The sequence below is a fragment of the Leuresthes tenuis genome, unplaced genomic scaffold, assembly GCF_036924035.1.
Source record: "Leuresthes tenuis unplaced genomic scaffold, fLeuTen1.0.hap1 SCAF_17, whole genome shotgun sequence".
Lineage (NCBI taxonomy): Eukaryota > Metazoa > Chordata > Actinopteri > Atheriniformes > Atherinopsidae > Leuresthes > Leuresthes tenuis.
In genome coordinates, this window is record NW_027325371.1 from 19,099,471 (window position 1) to 19,114,795 (window position 15,325).

Here is a 15,325-nt window from a genome sequence, read left to right on the forward strand (position 1 = left end):
GATCTTTATAAAGCCTGAGCATTATTATCAGTTCCGTTTTCACCATCATTTTAAATCAAAGCAATTGAGTCAAAATGTTGGCGTAGACTGTCAGTCATCCAGGTTGTGGTAATCCTAAGAGCTTGAATGACTGGACTTCACGAAAAGAAAAAGTCCAGTTGCAAGACTTCTTGCTTCACTGCAGTAGCTAACTAGTGTGCAGCAAATTATGATCATGACATTAAAGAGAAAGAAAATGATCATTTGGTGAGAATGAGAGGAAATTGAATGGTTTTCCAACCATATTTTTGTCCACTGTAATTGTAGCTAAAATGGATCGTTTTCCTACTTCATCTTCTCATATTCAGATTAATCATTTTTCCCACCCTCCTCATCTCGAGTGCATATTAACCTTTATTTCTAAAACTTTCCTCAAAATTCCTCCATTATGCCAGATCTCTGAAATGACGTGTTTCTTTGGTGCCCTCATCTCCCTTTCAATCAAGAAAATGACAGTGTTCGCTTTCCTTCGTTCACGCAGGTCCAGAGCGGTGTTTCACTACCCACAGAGGAACAAAAGCTGAGAGTGAAGAAAATGATGGAGGAGCTTGAACAACAGACGTCAACTGAGAACTGCGACCCCAGTCTGTCCTCCAACATCATGTATCCACACCTCTAAACTATAGAAAACGCACAAATGCCGGCTGGCACACTGCCAACAATATGCAGTCACAAACCAAACCCCGAGCACGTTGAGAAAGATGCCCATACTGGCATTGATTTTCTCTGGCAGCTTATTGAATGGCTGTCTTGTTCTTTTTGCTGAACGTGTGTGAAACTGCACAGAATCTGCTGGAAAGTCAAAGTCGGTACCTAAAGGGACTGTACTTCTGTCATATTATTGACTCACTGACACACACACTTTCATCCACTTAGAAAAGTGTCAGAAATCTTTTCAGTGTTTGTTCAGTTTCGCATTCACATTGTTAGCTAATGTCATATTAGATATTTTTTTAATTGTTCTGTTATGACAAGAGTAGCAAATATGCCACAAGAAAGTGTAACATTATCAACTCTTATTGAAGCTTTATTTCAGAAAATAACCAGATGAAACCTGATAGTTTCAGTTCAAAATGTCCTGTTAAATCCAGAGATTCTCTTTCACGTGCTTAGATTTTGCCACCTTGCTTTATTGCTCTTTAACTCTTCTCTTCAGACATATTGGAGACGTGTCCATCTGTCAGTCTGACTTTGCTCTTAAAACAAGCCATGAATGTCTCAGTTCTTTTAGTAGTTAATTTATTGTTTCATCTCTTGCCTCATATCTACTAGCAGCACATCTTACTTAAGTTACACCACCACAGTGATCTATAAACATCGACAGTGAGGTGATAAAGCTTTGCTTTTTGTGTTGTGCATAGGAGAATGTCAGTGTAGAGGAAAAAAGTCTTAATGGTGGCCTTTTTCTTAAACATTTTTAACTGTGGTTACTTGAAGTTTCTAATTGACTGACATTCCAGGAGCCAAATAAATGACTCTTCACTGTAACAATGGGAAGCTCCTGTTGATGGCTTTATGATTCAGACTTTAAAAAGGGTTTCCCTCTTAAAATATCACCTCCGAAGACCACCGTCCATGTGGCCAATACAGTTTTATTTGAAATCCCTTTCAACTGCAACTTCTGTCAGCTTTTGGACTTCAGAGTCCGCCGCAAATAAAGGTCGCACCTACTCCTCTAATAGTGACGTTTTTTTACCTGTGAGTTCATGGAATATACATTTTTATGTGAGTGACTGAAGCCTAATTTAATGGAAGAGGGGAAACTCCGAGGACCTGTTTGGTGCGTCTTTCTAAGTCCGCCGTGTGGAAACCACATCCTCCTCCGTGTTATCGCCCGCTCGCTGTCATTCGTCCAAGACAAGCCAGCCGGTGCGATCGTGGCGCTGGTGGAGTGGAGCAGCGAGAGCCGCATGTAAATGAACTGTTGTCACCTGAGGATCTGGAGGGGTAAACTGACCGTTCCGTTTCCCCCGACGGCGGGCCGACTTTTTAAGGTTTTGAGTGGGGATACAGAAAAAGGTGGTTGAGCTGCACCGCTCCGGAGCAAAGGCTGCCCGCTAATCGCTGCCTTTTGCCGCTGCCGTGTCTCGCTACAACACGGTGAGTGAACCTCGAGTTGCGTGGCGGTAACGTCCAGCGCTTGATCTCCGCTGGTTGGTGCATAGAGGAGGCACACAGATGCGATCACAGGAGATTTTGTGAGGTGTAGATGAGCGACTTCAGATACTTGGTTTATACCGAAAAGCGTAGCCTTTGGGAAAGTGTTTGAATAATCATGTTTTACTGTGAAGTTGCTGTCCACATCAGTTTTACGTTACGTGTGTAATTTCCGGCTTAAATTAAAATGACTGTATGTTTGCTCATAGCGGCTGTAATAAATTCGGGTCAGGTAGGGGACATGCCATCAATTAAGCAAGCTTTAATTATTAGTCCACATGACAGTCTTTATCCAGGCTCAGCCATCATCATCACCATTACGCATGTCCGTTGATTTGCCTTTGCATGAATGATGACAGAGGGAACAGCCTCCCATACATGCAGAGAGAAAGATGAAGTGTCAGTCCTTGAACCGCAAGCCTCCCCCTCCAGTGTTACAACCCGAGGGGAAATAAGATCCAGTCTGTCTGATGGGCATCTTGCTGTTTCCATCCTCTCCGGAGGTGCTTTCAACATTCATCAAAAGACCGTTTCCCTTTTCAGATGAATGCTTGTCAGGATTATCTACAGCTCTTGATAAGGAAATTATTCCCCGATTGTATTCCTCTGCCCTGTAACTTTTAGAGAAGTAGTAAAAGAACAGCACAATAACAGAATATTGGATACGGCGCGTATTTTTACAAAACAGGCAATTCAAGCACAGAGAGGAGGGACTGGACACAGTGGCTTACTTCACTGACCAAGCTGGAACCTGGATCTCCCACATAGGAAAATCAGAATTCAGCCTTTCTGCCCCGTGAGGTCGTCGTTGGCACAAAAGAAAATCTACAGCCAAGAGATTTATGTGGGCTTACATGACTTCAGCAGTCTCTTCTCGCCAACTGGAGTACCACAGGGAAAGCCTAATGTGAACCAGGTCCTACCATCTCAAATATTGAACATCCGTGGGTTGATTGGAAGGAAACTCATGTAGTCTCAGAGTCGGTAGAGGAGGATATGAACGAAAGCTGGGTTAAATTAACCATTATGTTGTGTGCTGTTTTACACCTTGATTAAAAGAATGCAGGAAATGTAGAAAACCAAGATATAAAAGTTAATTAGATGGAAGTTCTGTGTTCCTGACTGTTCTAGGTCTCGTTTCACTTTGAGCAAACCGGCATCATTTTCAAGGAGCACTTGACATTTTTGTCAGCATGCAGTGTGTCACAGCGTCTTATTATGGTCAGAACTGAGCCAATACCGTCACCAGGAGATTTTCTGATTACTTCCACATTGTAAGATTTTCATCCTGCGTAATTAGTTCTGCCTGCTTACAGCTAATGGTTGCGTTTAGACTCCCATTTCAATGTCATCCATGCCACATTTGAATTGATTGATCTGCTGTTTTAAGTCCTGCTTCCACTACTTCTTAAAATCTCAGCTCTTTGCCCTTTTTACACGGAAACCTTGGCAGCTGCTGGATATACAATATGTGTTGACTGTGTTAAATCGTGCCAGCGGCAATAACCTTTTTGCTCATAAATATCTGTCGAAACTACATGGCCGCCTGCTTGGAAGCACACGGGAGCATCAAATAACTCGACAGGCTCATGCCATGGGGGAGACAGGGCCTTCTGTCCTTGGCTGTTGCACAGAAATATTGAAGCTTTCGACCAGCACTTAAGGGTATTTAGTGGAGCATTTCTCAGAAAGCTTGGAAGCAGTTCAATTGATGGCCTCAGAACACACAGATGTCTTCGGGAACACTTGTTTCTGCTGACTGAGAGAAAAGCTCAACAGTTTTGTTTTCACACGAGAGGCTTCAGTGACTACAGAAAGCAGGAATAGCTGCCACAAAATAGAAATCCTTTTCATGCATGTTGAGAAATATCTTGAGACCCACTCTGAAATGATGGCTTTTGGACGGCTGCCACGCTGTTGTCAGGATGTGTTTTGCTTCTGAGGCTGTTCAATGCAAAGGGAGTTCCGAGGGTGAAATGATCGCTGTTTGTCCATGTTGTCGGCACACTGAAGCGGGATGGCGGGTGTCTGTTAAGATGTGGTTTTCTCATCTGATTTGAGAGAGACTCTTCAGGAGAATCGCTGGGTCTAAATTAACATTCACACCCTGAGACATTTGCTCACTTCTTAGTCCTTCACATTCGAGAATCGGCACCCAGGCTTGTAAAGATTAATTCAGTTAGTGCAGGAATCAAGTCCCTCGTGCTCATTATCCTCCTCCACAGCCTGGCACTCCTCCTCTATCTTTCACTTGCTCTTCTATGTGCATCTTCCAGTTTCACCACTGTGTCTTGGCAAAGGTGGATGAAATATTCACCGGGAAAGCTGTTGTTTTCCCACAGGTCTTGCTCTTCTCTTTCTAAGAGCTTCAACGCCCCCCCACCCTCCATCTACTCATCTGTTTCCTCCTGTAATCTTACTCTCCATACAACCCTTCCAAGCCTCGTAGCCCACTGCATCCCTCTGATAGTCTAATTGATGGAGCCCTTGCTAAATTATGTATGAATTATGTTGAATATATCTTGTAGCTTTTCATTAACATCGTTTCGTCCCTCCCTCCAGTTACTTCTGTTTTCAGCTAATGTTTTCTAAAATAAAGAAAAATGTCCTTAATCCATTTTTAATTTATTAGTTCATATTTCCAGCTCTTTTATTTATCTTCTCACTTTCATCCATCCTTTTCAAGCGTATAAAAAAAGCCTCAAAGGAGGAGGATGTTGCAGAGGAAGGAAACCGTTGTAGGCGAAGGGGACGGGGGGAGGAGGCAAGAATCTTGTACGGAGATTGTATAAGTTTCTCTGGGGAATAAGCAAGTGCCAGACATCAGATGTGTCTTACAGGGAACATAAGGCCCCCCTCTACGGATGCCAGTCACCCTCTGTTCTACCATATTGATCATTTATCTTCAGCATGTCTCTCTTATCACAGATCCTGCAAGTATCAAATGAGAGACAGCCTTCCCAGCAGCTTTGGAAGAGGAGAAAGTGAATTATAAAAAAGGAAGCGAAAGCTCATTTCAAATGAAAGTAACATGTCCGTGTCAAATTAAATGACCAAAATCCTGCTGTTTTGAGTTGTAACCCAATGAAATCCTGCAACTAATCTTTTGACGTTTAAGATGTGTTTTGGCTGATGTTCCTTGTGTGCAGAAGAGTGCCCCTCTGCCACCCCCTGGTGACCATGCCGAGTGTCAGCACAGTGGTCCTGGCACTTGCCGCCGCCGCCTTCAGCTCAGCAGACTCTGACACGCACAGACCACGGCAAGACTCCAACCTGGAGATCTGTATCCTTCTGCTGTCAGCGTGCAGTGCTGCCGCATAGAGCACCAACAAGTCTGTGAACGCGTCGGCCCATTCAGTACTGAACTTTCAGTGTGACAGATGGATGTGAGAATCTGAGCAAGTTGTTCCCATGTGTTGTGCCTGTATCCTCTTGACCTCCTCTTGTCAGATAAGCGGCTGTTTGAGACCAAGAGAAAAGATCAGCTGAACGCGCTCAAGAACCTAGTAGAGCTGAACGATATCAACCAACAGTACAAGATCATAGACATCATGCTCAAAGGACTTTTCAAGGTAGAATGTGCATGCACAAACAAGGCCACTACTATCAGAAAACAGAGTTGTCAGAGTTCAACCTTCAGATAAGAAGGTTTGCAGCCACACACAGAATCGAAGGCCTCAAATCGAGTATATTCGTGATCGTGTTTGCTTTTATGTGAATGTTAATTCAGACTGCTCAAAGTGCATTAGGCTGGCAGCTTTGATTTACAGTATTCTTCCATTTCCCAGTGGACAGTTATCTATGCATCTACGTGCCTCACAAGGACATCCGGCATCGGCAACCTTCAGTGGCGGGAAAAACATTGTCAGCACTTCTGTACCACTCTGTATCAGTGTGAGGTGGAGTGCTTCACTGATGCCGCACTGCCTGTAATCGCAGTCAGTGTCGGTGGCTGGAAAGTGGTGTGTAAAACATGATGATAGGATTAATTAGCATTAGCTCAAAGCAACGCTGTGCTTACTGTAAGTCCAGCCGCACAGAGCTGCTGGGATTGTTGCAGAATTCTCTCAGTCTTACTCACCTTCAACCCCATTTCCAGAAAAAGTTGGACCGCTGTATAGAATGTAAAACTTTTTCTTTTTTTTTTAAAGGCAAAATAAACCAATATTTTTGGAACATAGAAAACATGTTGAAAATGAGACATTTCACTATTTGATGATTTTAATTTTCATGACGTCTGAAACATTGGAACGGGGGCAACTCAGGTCAAAAGCCTGCGTCTCTGATGGAATGTGGCAGCATTAGTGCCTATGAAACTGGCATCTTGCACATCTGGAAGGGCACCATCAGTGCAGACGGCATCCAGATGGCATCTTTTTCAGGGCATATTTCAGAAAGAAAAAGATAAACTACTGACTTTATCTATTACGACAGCTTGGCTTTGTAGTGGTCGAGTAGGTGCTTGACTGAGCTGCCTGCGGTCCAGATGTTTCACCTACTGAAAAACGAAGACCTATTACGTATACCAAAGAGCCCTAAATCGGACAGAATAGGACAACATTTCTCTCCCAGATGTGCAGCATCTGGTCTCCGCAGTACCCAGATCTTTGCAGACTGTTGTTAAAAGAAAAGGGGGATAATACACAGTGGTTAACATGGCCTGTCCCAGCTTTCTGAGTGTATTTTATATATATATTGTATATGAATTTGATGTTTCCCTGTGTTCTATCATAAAGAAGATATCGGCCTATGAGGTTTGCAAAGAGTTCCCCTGCTTTTTTGGACCTGGGATTGTAATTCAAAGTGCAGAGTTTCAGAGAAATCCACCGGGTCATTGAGGTCTATTTTTACTTAAGGTGTTGGAGGACTCGAGACAGATCCTGGTGTCAGCCAACATGCAGCCTGATGACCCCTTCCCCATGGATGATAAGATCAAAGAAGGTCTGTTTCACTCTTACTCCTTGGCTGTTTTAATCATCTAATTGTTTCAATCCTTTTTGTCTCGAGCTTTTGTTTGTCTGGTGCTCTGTCGCCTCCCTCCACAGTCTGTGAGCCATTGTCTCATCCTTATTCTTTTTAGTGCAATTAATATCGGCTCTCTTTTTATATCTGTCTTAGTGTCAGAAAAGCCGTGAACCACACCGCTGCCGGCAGCCGCTGAGTGGCCCTGTAGCGACTGCAGCCATTTGTTGACCTCTCTTCTGTTCATCAGCGTACTCTGTTCTCCTCACAGCTTATTCCCATGTCGTGGAGAACACAGCGTTTTTTGGTGACGTGGCCTTGCGTTTCCCACGTATCGTCCACCACTATTACGACCGCAACGCCGACTGGGGTGGTCTGCTGCGCTGGGGGCTGAATTTCTGTAACCAGACTGGAGTTTTCACAGGAGGAGCCCACCAACATGTCCTCACACTGGTAAGTGCAGCTCGTCCTGTCATGTACCTGTCATTAACACCGCCGTTGCTTTCAGGTTGGTTTAGTTTTGGGACGCTCAGATTCAGACTGAACTTCAACTGGTTCGGTTTAGTTGCCTTTTGCTATGTTTTATTGTTTTATTGGCTGGAGGATGTGAACCGAGCAGATCCTTTCCAGTCAGATAGTCAGATGACATAAATATAGGCTCATGTTGAGCTGAGGGACATTTCCCTGCAGGGGGATATGGTAAAAATACGGAATCACTGCAATAAAGCCGTATATTGCTACATAAAGCGCTGCGATATGAATGGGACTAGTGTATAAAAATGACAGAGTAACAACATAGTCGGGATGAAATACGAGATAATGCAGTCTCCTGTCGTGGCAGTGTACAATTCATCATCGGTGCCAGCTAATGCGTCTCTGTCACTGCAAAATGTATCATCGGTCACCATGTTTATCCGTGATTTATTGTGGTGTACAAGATTTACAGCAGCAACACTGAGTAAGGAGAGGTTTTCTGACTTTAAGCTTGTGGCTTAATGAGCTAAATCTCAGAAGGATTATTTTCTGAGCTTAGCAAAAGGATTACAAAGTGGATTCATTCTCGGTCCGAGCAGCATTTTGCACCCCGAAACTGTGTGTTCAAGCCCTCATTTCACCACAATAACCCCACTGTTGGTCTTCTTAAGCAAAAGTAGCATTAATGATCTTTTTTTTCCCTCTGTTGTCTATCCTGCTCATCTCTCAGATGTCACAGGAGCTGGGAATAACAGAAAAATCCCCAGACTTTATAAATCCATACCGCACCGAGAGGGATGATGTGAGTAAGAGGCACACATCTTGTTCTCCACCTTACCCATCAATCATTGTCCTATTTTTGCCTGGTAACACATTGCAACACGATCTTTGCTCAGTTGTGCTGATTTTAGACTATTTTTTTCAAAGAAAACACGATGCCGTTCTTAAAAATGTCTCTTAACTGCTTCAGGTTCTTCACACTGCCGAAGCTTTCCAGAAGATTCTGAGAGAGGAGGAGAAGAGGAGGAGGAAGGAGGAGAAGAGGAAAGAAATCAGGAAAGGCCCTCGCATCTCCCGCTCTCGCTCCGAGCTGTAGCGCCACACCTCAGTGCCCGTGAGGAGCAGAGGAAGAGGGAGCATACACAGTCAACAAGGAGCGGCTTGACTTGTAGGCTGTGATGGCAGCAAAGACACCAAAAGCTGCCGTCTCTTGTTCAAAAGCCAGGTGCTCTGGAGAAAACAAGAGGAACCCTCAATGTGACAGAAGCTGAAGTGGAGGAGGAGAGTGGTCAGGTTGAGACAAAGGCTTGAATTACTGTCGATCTGCAGTAATTTACAATTGAAGAATCTAATTTAGTGTAACAGGATGATTCTGGAAAACGAGGGAATCTTCTTTTTGAGCACACGAGGATTATATAATTGAATTTTGGAAAATGGTTAATTCAGAGTTTACTTTACAAAAGCCCTATCGTATTGTCTGGTCCAGATTTACTGTGTAAAACCCATATGCTTTAAATACGCGTGGTTGCTGAATATAAATTTGACCTCAATTAAATGTGGCCTGGTTCTGTTTTGGTTATTGGTGTTTGGAAAGCCTTCTTTTCTCTTTCTTGAAAACTAGGCATTGTTCGGTTAATTTCTAAAGGGATATTTATGAAAAGGCAGACCTCTCAATGCTGCTCTTAAGTTGTAAGGACAGGTTTCTTATTTGTTTTGCCTCAAGGACATTATGATTTCATATTTTCAATGTCGGTTCGTTGTTTACATCTTCTTTGGTATTAATTTCCTCCCCATCTGAAGGGATCACAACGCTGAGTCGTTCTTTTCATCCTGCACTTGTTTCTGCTTTAATGACTCAGTTATGAGGAATAATTTTAATCTGAAATACAATGTTTGATCCTTCACCTCTCGGCCCTGTGTGTTTGTTAAATATTTTTCTTGTTAAGTTAGCTGGAAAATTGACATATTTTAAACTAAAATTGATGTGATTTTAAAATAGTAAAATGACTGTTATGACTCTATATGTATATTCAGAGAAAGAATAATATTGCTGCAGAATCAACAAGCCATTTTGTTAACACATTTCATTGAATAAAGTGACTCTGACATGTTAAAATAAAAAATAAAAAAGTTATTTGCATTTCATAATCCTTTTGTGTGGATTTTAGTCTGACATTTGACACATTTGGCCAACAGAGGGCAGCCGGCACGGAGACTTTTCGCGAGCAAAGTCCAAATGTTTTAGTTTGGGCTGAACCGAGTTCAAGTTCAGCACAACTGTGGCTGCTTTCGCTGGATTAAAAGCAATGCTTGAATTCAGATAAGTTTGAATTCAACCCGAGGAATGTCTTTTCACCTGGACGAAGGTACGGTGATCTTTTCATCTCCTTGATTCTGTTAACCGTCACTAGTTAGCAGCCTGCTAATGCTAGCATGCTAATCGTTAATCTGTTGGTGAGCAGTTTATCGGTTCCTGCAGATCAAAGCGTGATCTCTTCAGGTCGACATTTGACTTTTACTTTTCATGGGACGTTTAATCAGGGGCTCGGAGTAGTAGTGAATTATATCTTTCCCAAACCGATAGTAGAGAAGTCAGCTAATGCCCCGGCTCTCTTTTGTGTCGCTAATCTATTGGAACTGTGAGGTTTTTGTTGCAGAAACTTCCCGAATCGCTGACTCTGCAGGGCACGTTGCCAGAAACTTGTTCAGAAACGTAAACCTTCGATATAAAAAATAGTACGGTGGCCCTGTGGTCTCGTAAAACTTGACAACATAACGGTCGCTTTTCGGTGTTCAACCTTTAAATCTGCAAAGTGACCGCAGTCCTACTTCCTCCCCTCACAAACCTGTTTCTTTACCTGGACTCTGAAGTGTGTGCTGCCTGCAAGCGTTTCATCACTGAGCACTTTTCACAACAGATGGACGAGAGAAAGCTTTGGTTTCTCTAAAATCCTACCAGTCCAAAAGAGGAAGATGACGCAGATGGAGCTGTATTATGCCTTCTTTTTTTCTTTCCTGTTTGTTTTCCCTGTGTTGACCATCTCAACAGACTTATCTGTGGCATGCTTAAACAAGCAGTGAGTGAAAGTTGACCTTTAGAGTAGTTTACTTTGTGCACGTTCCACAGCTAAAAACTGGTGGGAGACTGTTGTCCTTCACTGAATTTACTGGTTCGTAACAGGAGCTAAAATTCACAGTTGATTCGATGATCGTTCGTGTCAATTTGAAATCCTCAAACAACATTTTTATTCCAACGAAGAGAAACGTTCAGACGAAGCTTCTGCATGGTTAAACGTCATGGGAGTGTTTCTATTTTGATCTGATCAATATTCTGGCTGTTAGGCAAGGCCAGTTTATTTGTAGAGCACAATTCATACACAAGGCAGGTCAAAGTGTTTTACAGCTACATAAAATCACAAGAAGGCAAATAAAACCATTCCATAAAATATAATCATTAACCGATTAAATTAAAAGCAAAGAGTGCAGATAAAATACTTTCAGTTGTCTTATGCACAGCTAAATAGAACTGTTTTCAGCCTGGATTTAAACTTTCTCAGAGTTTAGGCCAGTCTCACATCTTCTGGAAGACTGTTCCAGATTTCAGAAGCTTAAAACTGAAACGCAGCCTCACCTTGTTTAGTCCTGACTCTGGGCACCAGCAGGAGACCCCTCCCTGAGGTTCTCAGAGTCCCAGTTGCTTCATATGGCTCTAACATGTCAGATATACTTTGGCAACCACGAAGAGACTTGTACACGAGTGGAGCTGTTTTAAAATCTATTCTCTGAGCGACAGGAAGCCAGTGCAGAGACCTGAGCACTGGACTAATGTGGTCATATTTACTGGTTCTAGTCAGGACTCGAGCAGCAGTGTTCTGGATGTACTGCAGCTGTCTTGCAGCACGTTTAGAGCCCAGTGAGCAGTTACAGTACTCTAACCTGCTGGAGACAAACACATGGATCAGTCTGTCTAAGTCTGGTTTAGACACTATTCCTTTGATTGATGTTATTGATTTAAAGTTCAGGTCTGAGTCCAATATTACCCCCAGATTTCTAACCTGTAACCTGATTGTAAGTGGTCTGAGTAAGCACAGCTGTTGTTGATAATGAATGGCATCTCAGTAGTCCCAGTCATTTTTTTTCAACCTGTAGTCCATCACTGGCTTTTGCCGTAGCTTCGTGGTTAATGAACAACTTGTAGAGTGATGTGTTTTCCAAGCTGAAGGAGTACCGTGCACACAAACCGTCATTCAGCTGGTGATGCAATGACTGTGCTTCCCAATCCGCCTTAATGTCCATTTCCTTGTTAACTTTGGTCATTCGGTCAAAAAGTCTAACGGGATTTTCTTCATCATGGGGTTGTGGTAGACCTAAATGCACTTTTCAAGTAGCACATTTAAATATTCCACGATTGAAGTCTAAGAACTCTAATGTGCAGCTCGTTTCGAGTGCAGTGTGTGTTTTGTGCAGCCAAAACAAAGACATCCTTTCTTCTCAGTAAACCCCAGAGGGCCACTTTAAATTGGCTTCTGCTGTTTTCATTAACAACAGACAGTGAAGACAAAGCTATTCTTGATTGCTAGATTTAGTGCATGTGGGATTCCATCATTTACATCTGTCTCATCAAATGACCATTTCTGTTGCAGTTTGTCCATCGGAGGACCAGGAGGCTGATATGGAGGCTTCGGGTGAAGGTGGCCAGTCTGAGACCGGATGGAGCGATGAACTCAGACTGGTCCTCGTAGGAAAGACCGGATCTGGGAAGAGCGCGTCTGGAAACACCATCCTGGGCCGCAGGCAGTTCCTGTCACAGATCAGTGCCAGCTCTGTCACCCAGATTTGCGAGCTGGGCAGCGCTGAGCTCACTGAGGAGGAGCACGCCGAGGAGGGTGGCCGGGCTGTCACACAGAGGAGGAAGAGGAGAATAATGGTGGTCGACATGCCAGGTTTTGGGGACACTCACCTGAGTATGGAGCAGACTCATGCAGAGATAGCCAAGTGCGTATCTCTCTCTGCTCCTGGTCCGCATGCTTTCCTCCTCGTGGTGCCAATGGGACGATATACAGATAATGAGAACCAGGCTGTGTGCCAGTTGACCAAGATATTTGGGGAGGATGCTGTCTGTCACCACACGGTGGTTCTTTTTACCAGGGGTGATGACCTGGAAGGCATTGGGATTGAAAAGTATCTGAGAGAAACTGCGCCCGCTGGGCTCAAAGCTCTGATTGATAGATGTGGGGGTAGATACCATGTATTCAACAACAAAGACCCCAGTAACTCTGCACAGGTTAAAGAACTATTGATGAAGGTAGATGAGATGGCGAAGCAAAGTACCAGAGGGTTTTATACTAATCCCATGTTCTTAGAGGCGGAGGCTGCCATCACGGAGGAGCAGAAAAGGATGCTGAGGGAGAGCGGGCAAGCAGAGGGTGAAACAGAAGAGGAAGTGAGAGTGGTAGAGCAGGCTAACCTTTCAAAACGAAGAAAGTGTGACTTGGAGTCCAGCAAAAGAGGTGAAGAGGATTTTAGGGTTGAGAGATGGACAGAAGAGAGCAGAAGCAGTGGCTTCAGCCTCCTGAGAGACTTGTTCAGAGGTCGGCGTCGAGATGGCAGCAGGGCGGTCAGCAGGCGACAGTCTCTCCGTTCATCCTTGAGTCGCTTGCGGAGGGAAGCTGCGCTCTCCCCGAAGGTGCTCGACAGAGTTAAAATCCTAGTGGCTGCTGGAGCGACAGGCATGGCAGTTGGGGCAATGTTTGGGGCCGCCGCCCCTTTAGCAGCGGCAGCTGGAGCATCACTTGTGGGGAACTCAGTTGGTTTTGCTGCAGGTCAGTTAGCTGGGATGTCTGTAGCAGGAGGCACAAGTGTTGGGAAAGCTGTAGGCGCCATTGTGGCAACGGCCTCTGGGAAAACTGCCGTGGCTCTGGGGGCAGCAACAGGCGGCCTTTTGGGTGGTTCAGTGGGAGCAGTTGCTGGCGTTGAGGCTGCCAGTCCTCAGGAGGGCGCTTTAGAGGCTCTTGGCCAGGTTAGTGTGATCGGGGCTTCTGCTGTGGGGGTGGCCGCAGGTGTGGGATGCACCATGGGAGCTGGGGCTGCTTTTGGTGCAGCTCTGCAGGGAGCAGGTTGTAGCACAGCAGCCGTTGTTGGAGCTGAAACTGCTGCAGTTGGTGCAGCAGACGTAGCCACTGCTTCTGTAGCTCAGGGTAGTTTAACTTCAGCGGCAGCACAGCATGCAGTGGTCGCTGTTGGAAATGTATCTGCAAGCACTGCAGCTAATCAGGTAGCTGCAAATATCCCAGTGGCTGCTGGGGTTGCCGGATTGGCCGGGGCTGCATGTGAGTTAGCAGGGCCCAGCGTGGCATCAGTGGCTGGAAGGCCTGACCACTGGGGCACTGTGGCGGCAACCACTTGCATCATGAGTGCAGTGGCTGAGATTGGCAAAGCTGCAGCAGGCATTGCCCTGGCTGGTGGTCTGGTAGTGAAGGTGGTGAAAGAAAAAGTAAGGGGTGGCACAGGCACAACAGAGGCCACTTACTCAGAGAGGAAGTCATATGAAATCTACTGGAACAAATAAACTCAGGCCAAGGCAGGAGCCAAATCCCAGATCATATTCTTTGTCATTCTCCCACCTCTCCAATTCAGCAAGGAGTATTATTACCATGCAAGATCAGATCGGCGTAATATAAAACAGTCTGATATCAACAAACGAATCAGACATTAAGAAGGAAAAGTGGCACTTTTGATTACAAATAAAGGTCTAAACTGTTTGTGTCGGATGAATAAGTGCCATGACATTTGCAGTGCTAGTACCTTTGCTTCATTTCTTGTTTCTAAAGACACTTTTATCTAAATGAGATGTTCTAAAGTTGTGATTCATCTTAGAGCGGTTTGGTTTGGAACCAAAAAGGGTCTTCATATAGTTTTCAAACAAAATGAAATAGTACAAGTATTCTTGTTTGCAACTTGCCACGGTTTTGCAAGGTGTTTGCAGTGATCTATGCTAATATGAATGATTTCATAGCAGCAATCTGTTGAAAATGAACAAAGAACTGCCTTACTGCATGCATTTTAAATGCTGAGAGGTTTGCACATGTATAGATAACAGTGGGCAGTTGTAATAAAATGATTGGCGTCCTGTAGTTATAGCAAGTTAGAGATGAGTTTTGGATTAACTCTGGTTGTGACCAACCAGTATGAACCGTTTTCATCAGCTGTAAATATTTCACCAGTTCGTGTGTGTTGCTGTTTTACCTTTAAAATCCCATTAAAGCCCTTTTGTGTTTTCAACTGAATGTGTTTATTATTCTAACAATAATTGATTTATTTTATTAGAAAGTGACCATAAACACGTTATTCGAAGTTAACTTTAAAGTGTTTATATGGGCAATAATTTATTCTGCTACACAAGTGTGATATATCTATAAGAACATTGTACATTTCACATTCTGTTGTATTATTTTTCTGTGTAGAAAAAAAAATAATAAAATTTTAAATACATGATTTTTTTATGGAGTTTTTCGTCTTTTCTGTCTTCACTAGGTTTTAAACACTGCTGCTAACGTACGTTTTGGACAACTGAAAACATGTATGTCTTGAGAGGTTCATTTCTTTACGGTACTATACTCATTGAAGTGTCATCAGTGTTTCATAACAGCTTTTAAATTATTTGAAATAACATGCCTGCATCACGGACTTCATG

The 15,325-nt window shown here is 43.8% G+C and overlaps 3 protein-coding genes across 5 annotated transcripts in view; all 3 read left to right on the plus strand.

Moving 5' to 3' along the window:
• The window catches only part of LOC140273643 (meiosis inhibitor protein 1), a 48,978-nt gene extending 47,236 nt beyond the window's left edge, over window positions 1-1,742 (plus strand). The window contains exons 31-32 of the mRNA XM_072369267.1: window positions 521-642; window positions 1,196-1,742. Of these exons, the coding sequence (XP_072225368.1) occupies window positions 521-642; window positions 1,196-1,277 (204 nt within the window). The 3' untranslated portion in view covers window positions 1,278-1,742. The remainder of the gene's footprint in view (window positions 1-520; window positions 643-1,195) is intronic.
• Window positions 1,743-1,886: 144 nt separating this feature from the next.
• LOC140273648 (coiled-coil domain-containing protein 134-like) lies at window positions 1,887-8,758 on the plus strand. Of its 2 annotated transcripts, none has more exons than XM_072369275.1 (7): window positions 1,887-2,139; window positions 5,346-5,479; window positions 5,647-5,768; window positions 7,053-7,137; window positions 7,430-7,611; window positions 8,363-8,434; window positions 8,603-8,758. In XM_072369275.1, the coding sequence occupies exons 2-7, from the start codon at window positions 5,377-5,379 to the stop codon at window positions 8,726-8,728; spliced, it is 690 nt and encodes a 229-aa protein (XP_072225376.1). In that variant the 5' UTR covers window positions 1,887-2,139; window positions 5,346-5,376; the 3' UTR covers window positions 8,729-8,758. The 2 variants fall into 2 exon arrangements, with proteins under 2 accessions (XP_072225376.1, XP_072225377.1); XM_072369276.1 differs by having other exon boundaries at window positions 5,349-5,479.
• A 1,073-nt stretch (window positions 8,759-9,831) lies between these two features.
• On the plus strand, window positions 9,832-15,058 carry LOC140273437 (uncharacterized). Of its 2 annotated transcripts, none has more exons than XM_072368997.1 (2): window positions 9,832-9,998; window positions 12,276-15,058. In XM_072368997.1, exons 1-2 carry the CDS (start codon window positions 9,977-9,979, stop codon window positions 14,198-14,200), a joined length of 1,947 nt encoding a protein of 648 aa, XP_072225098.1. In that variant the 5' UTR covers window positions 9,832-9,976; the 3' UTR covers window positions 14,201-15,058. The 2 variants fall into 2 exon arrangements, with proteins under 2 accessions (XP_072225098.1, XP_072225099.1); XM_072368998.1 differs by lacking the exon at window positions 9,832-9,998 and adding an exon at window positions 10,322-10,345.
• Window positions 15,059-15,325: the final 267 nt, after the last annotated feature.